Below are 10,806 nucleotides of genomic sequence, written 5' to 3'. Positions count from 1 at the left end.
GAAGACAGAAGTTCACCCTCGGGAAAAAGCTTTGTCATGTTAATGTGAAAGGTATATAGTTGCGTACATTATTTCTAAGAGCAAACATTCGACATTATGATTCTGAAGACTGGATGATGAAACTGGGGTCTGCGTGGTTATTTCTTTTCGCGGACTTCACCGAGTACTGAACTATAGACACGTGAAGAAGGTCCAGGTTGGGACAGGATACAAGTGCAATCCCTATGGTGACTCTTCCCTCCATGTCCACGATAAGCAGTTTGCGCAAATACAAACTTAGAGAACATCCTCAATGTCGGCAACAAGAAACGTGCAACCCTCTAGAATTGAGGGGACACAATTCACCTATTCCACCATACCTTCCAGGCGCAGCAAACCCAAACTTACATTTAACCACCCCTACCACCCCTACCACGATCAAGGCTTGAGCCTAGGCAAAGCCAACCACAGCACCAAAATCCCCCCACTCGCAGCAACAACGAACGGAAAAAGATTACCCACGCCACTCCCCTCCGCAATCCCCCCCGCAACAAACGGCAAAACGGCCGCGCCGCCGCCCCCAAATGCAGCGACAAATCCAATAGCCGCGACGTGCAGGTGCTTGGGAAGTAACTGCGTCATTACTAGAACAACAGATGGGAAGAGCGGACCGAGGAAGAATCCTTGGATTGCGACTGAGACCGCAGAGGCGAGGAAGTGTGGGACTAGCCAGAGGATTAGGGCGAATGCTATGGAGAGGGTTATGTAGAGCTATTCAGCATTATATGTCAGTTTTGAACACCTGTAGAGCGAGGAAGGGATAAATACCGCAGTAGCTATCTTTGCCCCAATTCTAGCCGTTACGAACCCCAAAACCATTCTTCCAACGGTAATACCAAGCCAATACCCCGTCGCCGTCATACCAGCAGGATAAGAATCTGCGTGCCGGACCTCGAGCATTATCTCGACGATCCAGCCGCCGATGGTAACTTCGACGCCGACATAGAGGAGTAAGAGAAACGCGCAGAGCCAGGATGTGCGTGCTGCGGCGCGAGTGAAGAGGGCGTCTTTTAGACCTCCTTGGAGCTCGCCGCTGGCTTCTCGGGACTTCCGGTATGCGGCGCCTGTGAAGCGCCAGAACGCGAGGGGGGAGATTACCGCTGAAATTGCGGAGATTCCGATCTGGTGGTATAGTTAATCGTGTGTAGAGAGCGGCATTGGGAAGAAGGTAGAGTACCATGAAAAAATAGAAGTACCACCATCCGACATTCTCTCTCGTAACGAGGTTCGTGGCGACAAGGGGACTGATAACCGCTCCGAGACCATATATCCCATGTAACATTCCCAGGATTTCGCTCGAGTTCTCCATGTTCCCGATATACGTGTTCCATGCCGCTTCATGTAGGCCGTTCGCTGTCCCGGCGAAGATATAGGCTATGACCAGAACCGGATACGGGGGGTGAACACACGCAAGAATGTATCCGATTAGATGACAGATTGGTGCGATAACAGCAACTCCTCGCTGGCCCAGCGTAACATGGAGTTTGTTGTTAACTAGAGCCGCGAAGACGTAGCCTACTAATGGTGAAATAAATACCACTGACACCACCATGTGCGAAATGTTGTAGTATTCTTGGAGCTGTAGAGACTTCGTTAGTGGTGTCCCTGGATCTGGGATATCGAACGACCAACGTAAGGAAGTAGCCCCTGAACATATCCATTAGCCTTATAGCTGTGCGATTTTGGGAAAGAAGCATACTCCATATGCGGCATCGTTAGCTCCCATAACCAAGAAGACCCAAAAAGTCGTCAAGACGCGAAATATGTTCAATCTTGGAGAATTCCATCTGTTCGAGGAGGGAGCCACCACAGCGACCTCTTCAAATTGTTGATTTCCTCCACTACCCAAGGCCTCTGGGTCGCGGTTCTTTTCGGTTGGCGAGTTCATTGTCTTGCAATGACAGTTCTTGACGCATTTCACAGCCGAAAAGCGATGGACGATACCTTTATAGGCATTGTGGACTCGTGGCGAGCGCATGACCAGAGCTCTTCTCCTTGACCGCATTATGCGCCCACATCTTTAGTCATTTAGTAATCTGAAAATAAACAGGACGCAGTCCTGAGCGTACGGGTCAAGATCATTGCGCTGGGGTCCTTGCCATAAGAGGAACCTCGTTCAGCAGCGCCCAGACTGGGACCTCGTGGGGTGGAGAATCCTTCGACCTCTACCCAGTCCAACAGCCTATAACAGGCCAATATCAGGCTAAAATCCTTGGGGCTCCCCGCAAATCCATCGCCTCTAACTGATGTTGGTCGTTTAAGATCCGCGCTGTTTGCCAGGGCGGCCTCTGCGTCATTCCTGATTTTCAACCTTGACACCATCGCACCTTCCCTTCTCCGTCCTCAGCCCAGCACCACACTGTCACCGACCTACCATGGCCCTGAGACGATAACCCTTATCATGGCCACTGTGAACCTGAGAAATGCGCGATCTGCCCCACACTCCAAGAATGGCTGCCTAGTGTGTCGACGGCGCAAGAAGAAATGCGACGAGCGGAGGCCAACCTGTGCAGCCTGCCAGCGAAATGGGTTGGACTGTGTCTGGCCACCAGCTGAGACAGTCCGGCAAACGCGGCGACCGCGCCGGCGTCTTATTGTTTCTGACAATTCTCTCCCTGCTGAGTTGGCGGCCATGGTGACTGTCTTCCACCTTCCCGGCCCAGACCTTGTCCGTCGACTTTTACACCATTTTAGTCAATATGGGCCCATGTGGCTTACATCCCAGACTGGAAATAGTCGCAATATTATCCTCTTTCAGCTCTTTCCAGAGGCCATGGAGAGCCCCTTTATTCTCCACTGCGTTCTTATGATTGCTGCGGAAGATCTTCTTAAGTATGATCCCTCGGTTGAGATGCAGGCTGCCGCCGTTGAATACTATGGTCGGGCTATTTCTGGCTTGCGTGAGGCTCTTGGTTCTGGGACGCAAGGGGATGATCTGGCATCCGGTAGGGATATCCCTCGGATTGTTGGCGATCAACAGCTGACAAGCAGCAGACCAGACCTTGTTGGCGGTTGCACTCTTTTGTCTACACGAAGTATGTCCTACATGTACCCCACTGGTATTCTGAAGAAATGCTAATCCCTTACAGTCACAAAATTACTCGGATACTGCTCGGATCATCCCCCATCTCAATGCGGCTGCCACCCTCCTCCGCGGCCGCTTATACAGCACTCCACCCAACCTCAATCTTCGTCGCTTGCTCGTCGAGATGTTCTGTTATTTCTTCTCCATCACCTCCTTCACCAACGGCGTCTCTCTCGACTTTCACAATAGCAGCTACATTTTCGAGTCCCCCTTTTTACACGACTACCTCCAAACGGGGACGATTGTGGGCACTTCTCAAAAAGCATTCCCCATAATCTTCCGCCTGTCACGTTATCTATCTAACCCTCAAAACGTCCCTCTTCCCAGCGCTGACAGTCACTCTGGTCTCCTCAACGCAGCTACTGAGCTACAGAATTTCCGACAGCCATTCCAAATTAGTCCTGGCATGACTTCGGCACAAATAACCGACGGGATAACCTTCGAGCTCTACCGTCTCGCCTATCTAATTCACATCCGACAGATTGTTTGCCCGACAGCCTTAGATCATGATGATTCCGTCCAGGACCTGGTATCATCATTCATGTTCTACTTATCTCACCTCCCGCCTGACTCTCCTTCCGATGGCTTCATATGCTGGCCACTGGTTGTGGTCGGTATTCGCGCCGTTGACAGAACACATAGAACTGCAATCGCGAACAAATTGAAGTCGATCTATCAGCGCTTCCGGTCGGAGATATTTTCAAGAAACTTGTCGTTCTTGAGGCGAGTGTGGAGGGAAGAATACGACCGGGAATTGCATTGTGCAAATAGTGGTGGAGTGCTCAGGTTGGCGTACCCAGCTTTACTTGTTTAAAGTGGACAGAGTTATCCACCCTCTGTATTAACATCCCTGGACACCTTAACTGAATATAAACATGTTTCGAGGTTTCCTCTGATTTCAATTGCATATATCTGACCCGGTTTATCTTCCAAGATTCCTTTCCAATATCTAGCATTGACGGAGGTCAAAACTATCGTAGAACCCAAGCCCCCGTGGCCAGCTGCATATCCAATTCTGCTATCTTCTAAACACTCCCTACTCACTAAACATCCCCCTAGGAACAAACCTTACCCTCCCACCCCTCGGACTAGCACTCAAAGCAGTCGGATCCCTTATCCCTTTAATCGGGTCCGCCTCACTCTCATCCTGCCCCTCAGCAGGCCGAATCTCGAATCTCGCAATGGCATGGTATAACACTGTATATACTAGTCTCGTTGCAAGATGAGATGCAACACACATTCTCGACCCGTACCCGAATGCGAATTGGTGTGCGTGTTTGGAGGTGTTTGTGACCCACCGATTGGGATCAAATGTCCAGGGGGTGGGGAAGAGGGATGTGTCTGGAACGATGATGAGTATATGAATCGAGTAATTTCCGTAGGGGTGACGGACCGTGATTACAGGCCCAGGCATTTAGGAAGACCATTGTTCCCGCTGGTATAGCTGTGTCCTTGTACTGAACTGGCGCTGTTGTCTCGCGGGGCATGGACAAGGGTAAGGGCGTGTAGAAGCGGAGGACTTCCTTGACGAGAGCGTATATGTACTCGACGTCTTTAGTTTTGTTGGGCTTGTATTCGGTACCGACGACACTCTGGAGCTCCTGGAATGCTTTCTTTTGAATATCTTGTCGATGCGCGAGGAGGAGGAATGCCCAGCCGAGGGTTGGTTGTGTGCTGTCTGCGCCCTATGCATACTGTGAGAACATGAACCCTCACAGGACGGTCAAGGGAGGAGGATACTCACAGCCATCATACTAAAGCTAATACTGAGTACCTCACCATCAGTCAACCCCGCGGCCTCAGGATCCCGAAGGACATTCCCCTGTATACAAGGGACATCTTCATCGCGCGCAACAGCGTCCTTAAGCCGGTGAAGCAACTCATTATTATACGCAATACGCCTTCTTCCAATGGCAGCTGAATGCGCAGCGGACTTTCGCCAGAAGATTGGCTCCAGAAGGCGTAAAAGTGGAATGTAATTCGATATATTTTTGGATGTGGAACGTAGTCGTGAGATCTCGTTTTCGACTTCGATGACTTCGGCGTAGAAAGAATCATCTTTTAGGTCGGTTATCTTTGCAATCCTATTTTCGCAAGTCAGTTTCCTGTGATGTAAAGCTGAGATGTGCAGGTACCTTCTCCCATAGTTTAGCGTCATTACCATGTTCAAGGACAGGCGATGGACTGCAGCTGTGAAATCTGTATCAAGGGTACCGTCCCCCGAGTCTGCGGAGAGACCGTTGATGAAGTCTTCTGTTTCGCGTAGAATGATCTACCGGTAAAGGTCAGTCAGTTTTATGTGGTATGCTGTGCCAAGGAGTACTCACAGGCTCATAACTCCTAACCTGCGGCCGATTTAGCGCCGACGCTGCAATTTTCCGTCTCGTCTTACAACTCTCATTCCACGGACTCGTCCCTATGCTAGCGACATTATTACTGACAGTTTTATGCAAAACGTGGAAAACCGGTCGCGAAATCAACGCAGAACTCTGGTTCAAGAACAGTGTCTTGGCTTCTTCTGCACCGTTGACGATTACCACGGGGGTATTGCCGAGTCGAACCTGGTAGACTGGGCCGTAGGTCAGGGACCATTTGCGGTATTGTTCTGCTGAGAACGTGCGGTTTATCTGCCGCGATTAGTATTCCTCTATATATTAAGCAAATTTGCGGTTCCACGTACGTCACGAAGGTTGCCGACTAATGGCAGCCCGCGGGGCCCGGGAAGGCCTTTTATTCGGCAAGTCCAGCGGACAATTTCATTAACAGAAACGTACAGAAGAAATGCGGTGATGAGCATCGCAGGTCCCAATAAGGACACATAAATGAGGGACATCGTTGTCTCAGATCTTACTTGACGCGCTGGGAAGGAACGATCGGGAGCCCTGACTGAGTGCGGCGTGGAAGGAAGTCTTCTTGCAGGGAACCTAGCTTCCTCGACCTTCTTTATATCTCGTCTGAGTATCAACACCCAATCCTTTAACACTGGAAGAAACGGAATAATTGCATTTCCCGACAGTTCTGTGTCACGCCATTGATGGCCGTTAAGGTGAGTCTCAACCTAGCTTATCAACGTCCCGCGAATGGCCAGCCCTCATTGCTGCGACATGTCATCAACACCTACCCCAATGATGGCATTTGTGCAACCGACCTGCAAACTGCAGAACATTTGACCTTGGTCGTCTAGTATGGCGCAGTTTACTCCAACAGTCCCTTCTACAGGGATACTTTCTTTAAAGTCGGACGCTGCCGGTGTATTGGAGAGCGTACAGAACCACCACAATTCGGAACAGGATCCCTTCATAAACAGATATGGATAGCAAGGCTCCAGACGTTGAGGCGTCTAATATTCTTCAAATCGAGCCAATTGATCCAGCTGTTGAGAGATCCCTCGTGAGACGACTAGACGCTGTCTTGCTCCCAACACTCGGTACGTTCTCAGAACGCGTCGCTCAACATTCTCCCGACTGACACTTGTCCAGCTCTCCTATACCTAACACATACCCTCGACCGAGCAAACCTCGGAAATGCGAAGACGGCGACACTCGAAGCGGACCTCGACCTAGTGGGGAATCAATACTCGCTAGTCCTTATCTTCTTCTACGTTCCTTACTCGATCTTCAATATCCCCGCTGCTGTCCTAGCGAACCGGTTCAATCCATCGCTTGTTCTTCCGGTCCTTGCCATCGGATGGGGTGGACTAGCTATTATTACTGTTGTTGTTAAAGGCTTCGGAGGTCTTTTGGGGTGTCGTCTTATTCTCGGTATGATGGAGGCGGGTTTCATGCCGTGCGCGACATTCTATTGTTCGTTGTTCTATACGAAGAAGGAGCTCGCGTTTCGGTTGTCGTTCTTTTATATCATGGGGTTCATTGCGGTTAGTGTATTCAGCCTTCATTCTACGTCCTCCCCTTGCTAATTATCAACCTAGGGCGCTATCAGCGGTTTGATCGCGTATAGAGCGTTCCAGTGGGACGGTCCATTGACGGTATGATCAAACCCACGGAAGAACACTCATGCAACTAACCGCTATACCCACCCCAGGGCTGGCAATACCTCTTCCTAATAGAAGGCGCCATGGGCGTGATCGTGGGATCCTGGGCTCTGCCCTGGCTTCCTCGCTCCGTCGAAACATCACGCTTTTTTACATCCGCACAAAAGCAATGTGCCGCGCAACGGATGGCCCATGGACAAACGGAAATCTCTTGGCTGAACGGCCTCTCCGTCCTCAGAGATTGGAAGATATGGGCCTTCGCATTCTCAACATTCCTCTGCGGCGTCGGGTCAGCGAGTAGTTCGAATTTCCTACCCGTTATGATCAAGCGTCTTACGAATGATACTGTCCATGCGAATTTGCTAACTATCGGCCCGAATCTCGTTGCTGCAACTGTCATGATGAGCGTCTCGTGGTTATCGGATTTCACGCAACAAAGGGCATACTACGCCATCGGATCCGGCACCGTCGCGCTCATTGGGTGGATTCTCTTTGCCTCGCTGGATCTTGTGCATGAAGGGGGCGTGGGATATTTTCTTACATACCTCATTGTCTCAGGAACATTCCTGCCTCTCCTGCTCCTTCCTGCCTGGATAGGCGCGAATGTAAAAATTACGTCTGAGCGCGCGGTAGCGCTGGGGTTGATCTCCATGACGCAGAATTTGGGCGGGATTGTATCGAGCGCTGTTTATCGGGCTCAGGATGCGCCGACTTATCGGCCGGCGCTGGTCATTGTTTCGGGATGTTTAGCTGGGTTTTTGCTTATTTGTGTTGGGATGAGGGTTGTTTATGCGCGGTTGAATAGGACTGAAGGGAAGGAAGGTAAGGGAGTTTATATGCTGTAGACACTGCATGTTTATAGAAGTTTGATACTGTCTTGCGCAGAAACTTTAGTATTGGCTATTAAAGCGCACTCTCTCAAGACGCCGTCAACGTCATCCAGTCGACATAGAACAGCACACACGAATAGAAGAAGTAATCCTCAAGTCCCTCCCATCCCATCTCATCCTGAAGCTCAACTTATACCTTCGCCTCCTCAAAGACAAACCCCCTCAACTTTTCCGCATCCAAAATCTCTCCCTCCTCCAACCGTCCCACGTCCCTAACCTCCCCATCAACAACCTCGTACCTCACAAGCGTAGGCACACATTTCACACCCCACTCTGTCCGAAAGACGTTCGAGAGATCTTTCCACCTGTTCTCAAATCATTAACATTATGGCTCATGTCAAAAGAAAACCGTCAATTGAAATGCGGCGGGGATCTTACGCATCTTTCTGTCCCACATGAACATACCCACAACATCTCGCCCCCGAATCAACAAAAGTCTCATTTAATCGTGGCAACGCGGCTTCAACGTCCGGACACCATGGTTTGTTTGTGGCCGGGTCTGTTGAGGCTAGGAAAGCGAGGAAGAACGGGGTATCGTCTACCGGGTATTCTGGGAAGAGGTCGCGCTTAGTGGAGGGAAGGGTGAATTTTGTCAGAATCACCATTTTGAGAAGTTATTAGGTTGTGAGGAGGGATTGTATATGGTGGTTGTTGGATTGCAGGTAAGAAAGAGTTGGAGACACCTTTGCGATGAAGCCGAAGGAAAGCGCTGGTGGTGGGATGGTCACGTGATTGAATAGGTATAGGATGGCGTTACAGGGGGAATGAACAGAGCCTCAATGGGCGAGAAAGACTGAACATGTGTAAGGAACATATGTATCTGTTTAGAACAAGCTCATTTATACCTTCACGTCTGTAATACCGCCATTATCTTCAATCATAATAAGCACCCACATCTGCCCGAAAACTTGAACACTTGGCGAACAACTATAAATTAAAATGACCCTTACAGAAAAACTAAGGAAAGACCAGCAGCCAGTCCACAGAAGCCACGCCATATCCCATACAACCTCATGTTTATACCATGAAATAAAAAGAATGCATGGTACGACCATCACTCCGGCACCCCCGGCACCGGCCTCCCCTCACTAAGCCTATGAAACCCCCAAACCAACCGCCTATCATCCAAAAACCCCCGATACTCCATCGCCCCTCAAAGTCTTAGTTGGCGAATAAAGTTCGCGTTCGGCCGAATCCTCACCTCTGAGGTTGTTTTGGGGGTAGTGCCATTTTGACTGGGATGTGACATGGTGCGTTTCGAGGGTGCGACGGTGTTTGCTGCAAGTTGATCGATTGCTTGCTCTGATGTAGCTGCCTCTTCATCATGCCCATTGACAGGCGCACCTTTGATACGTGATCCAGAGTCTCTCTGTTCCTTAGAACTCGCGGTATTCCTTGATACTGACATGGTGCTCGATGAGGTGACACTGTCACCCCTAGAGACAACAAGGGGCGTTTGGCACTGGTCTATATCTTCAGATGCTCGGAGGCAAATGCTGAGAGAGGTATTCCCACGTAACCAGAAGAGAAGACACCTGCCTGGGCATGGTTTGGATTCAGTTGTGGCGGCGGGCGGTACTTCCGGAGGGGTACCTATTATCAGTGAATGTAACGGGGTTTTCGAATAACTGGCCAACTTCTTGCACATTCCAGGGTATGAGAGTCTGGGCCGTGAATTTGGAGCATCTTGTCAAAGATGCAAGGCAACATTCGTGAAAATTATCAAGTAAAAGATAAAAATACCTGGACCGGCCGAATATAAATTCGGGGGGGCGATGATCGACAACCAGATTACTCTTCTGGGAGTAACGTGCTGACATAAGAATAGTTGTGCGGCCTGAGGCAGAAACAAACTCGTGTCATCCGCGTTATCTCCGACGACAGCAGACCTCACCAAAACGCGCGACAATGGGTCTCATTGACTTTATCAAAGACATTATCCGCCCTGGAAATGGGATAGATTATCCCAAACCTGGGGATATGGTGACGGTCCATTATCACGGCTATCTCTTTGATCCGATGCGGTCGTGGAATAGGGGAAGACGGTATGGTTCAAGTGGAAGTACGAGGAAGGCATCTGACTCTCTATAGGTTTGATAGTAGTATTAAGAGGGGGAGACCATTTACGTTCCAGATTGGTATGGGCAATGTCATTAAAGGTTTGTTCTGGTACATTATTTTGAGCCTAGTCTCTGCTAATGGACTGCACAGGATGGGAGGTCGGTATTTTGGGTATGAGTCTGGGAGAGAAATCGTATCTCACATTTGGGCCGTATGTGTTTTTCTATTATCTCTTCTCGAACCAAGACTAATCAGATACTACGTGATAGGCATTATGCATATGGCGAGAAGTAGGTTTATGCTACCCCACAACGACTAGGAGCTCATCCTAACTGTCAACAGAGGCGCCCCGCCGTTTATTCCTGGGAACTCGACTCTCGTATTGTAAGTGGCGTCTTAATTACATCTGGCGTCATGCTAATGATGCTACAGTAACGTCGAGCTTCTTGCCATCAATGGCCGGAGTCTTGAGTCGGATGACTCCGAGAAAACCTGAACGCATACGCGACCCGCTGGGACCGGAAATGTCAGTCCGAAGGCTGGTTCTGTCAATGTCGCAGTGGCATGTGAGAGGCAGTCACTGTTATTATGTACTATATTATTCCCTCCTCCAATGGAACTTAGACAGGCTCATTTCTGAAGCAATTCCATGCCGATGCAGCCAATAGAGGCAACAAGTATCTGTCTTTTCAGGAACTCGTCATTTGTGTCTCTCGGTGATGCGATTACCCTCACTTTCG

The 10,806-nt window shown here is 49.8% G+C and overlaps 6 protein-coding genes across 6 annotated transcripts; 3 read left to right on the top strand and 3 right to left on the bottom strand.

The window, feature by feature from the left end:
- Positions 1-417: 417 nt before the first annotated feature.
- Positions 418-1,927, bottom strand: BDV14DRAFT_202795 (MFS general substrate transporter; the record flags this gene model as incomplete). The annotated part of the gene is made up of 5 exons (XM_073774129.1): positions 418-750; positions 808-1,161; positions 1,217-1,618; positions 1,672-1,686; positions 1,739-1,927. 5 exons carry the CDS (start codon positions 1,925-1,927, stop codon positions 418-420), a joined length of 1,293 nt encoding a protein of 430 aa, XP_073625429.1.
- Positions 1,928-2,440: 513 nt separating this feature from the next.
- BDV14DRAFT_191563 (Zn(II)2Cys6 transcription factor) lies at positions 2,441-3,938 on the top strand (the record flags this gene model as incomplete). Its single annotated transcript, XM_073771509.1, has 3 exons — positions 2,441-2,984; positions 3,028-3,074; positions 3,129-3,938. 3 exons carry the CDS (start codon positions 2,441-2,443, stop codon positions 3,936-3,938), a joined length of 1,401 nt encoding a protein of 466 aa, XP_073625428.1.
- A 222-nt stretch (positions 3,939-4,160) lies between these two features.
- On the bottom strand, positions 4,161-5,957 carry BDV14DRAFT_202793 (cytochrome P450; the record flags this gene model as incomplete). Its single annotated transcript, XM_073774128.1, has 6 exons — positions 4,161-4,465; positions 4,518-4,809; positions 4,869-5,208; positions 5,260-5,396; positions 5,452-5,751; positions 5,805-5,957. 6 exons carry the CDS (start codon positions 5,955-5,957, stop codon positions 4,161-4,163), a joined length of 1,527 nt encoding a protein of 508 aa, XP_073625427.1.
- A 213-nt stretch (positions 5,958-6,170) lies between these two features.
- On the top strand, positions 6,171-7,960 carry BDV14DRAFT_210607 (major facilitator superfamily domain-containing protein; the record flags this gene model as incomplete). The annotated part of the gene is made up of 4 exons (XM_073775937.1): positions 6,171-6,551; positions 6,604-6,998; positions 7,053-7,109; positions 7,166-7,960. Exons 1-4 carry the CDS (start codon positions 6,434-6,436, stop codon positions 7,958-7,960), a joined length of 1,365 nt encoding a protein of 454 aa, XP_073625426.1. The 5' UTR covers positions 6,171-6,433.
- A 27-nt stretch (positions 7,961-7,987) lies between these two features.
- Positions 7,988-8,823, bottom strand: BDV14DRAFT_106382 (uncharacterized protein). The gene is made up of 2 exons (XM_073765592.1): positions 8,384-8,823; positions 7,988-8,310 (listed from the first exon to the last, which is right to left on the bottom strand). The coding sequence occupies exons 1-2, from the start codon at positions 8,608-8,610 to the stop codon at positions 8,136-8,138; spliced, it is 402 nt and encodes a 133-aa protein (XP_073625425.1). The 5' UTR covers positions 8,611-8,823; the 3' UTR covers positions 7,988-8,135.
- A 1,075-nt stretch (positions 8,824-9,898) lies between these two features.
- On the top strand, positions 9,899-10,729 carry BDV14DRAFT_178362 (FKBP-type peptidyl-prolyl cis-trans isomerase). Its single transcript, XM_073769569.1, has 6 exons — positions 9,899-10,050; positions 10,097-10,164; positions 10,217-10,277; positions 10,336-10,356; positions 10,409-10,450; positions 10,499-10,729. The coding sequence occupies exons 1-6, from the start codon at positions 9,914-9,916 to the stop codon at positions 10,560-10,562; spliced, it is 393 nt and encodes a 130-aa protein (XP_073625424.1). The 5' UTR covers positions 9,899-9,913; the 3' UTR covers positions 10,563-10,729.
- The last annotated feature ends 77 nt before the right edge of the window (positions 10,730-10,806 follow it).

Source organism: Aspergillus stella-maris, assembly GCF_047715825.1.
Source record: "Aspergillus stella-maris strain CBS 113639 unplaced genomic scaffold BDV14scaffold_51, whole genome shotgun sequence".
In the NCBI taxonomy this organism is placed as follows: domain Eukaryota; kingdom Fungi; phylum Ascomycota; class Eurotiomycetes; order Eurotiales; family Aspergillaceae; genus Aspergillus; species Aspergillus stella-maris.
The sequence above is the reverse complement of the archived record's forward strand: the minus strand, read 5'-3'. Positions and strand labels throughout refer to the sequence as shown.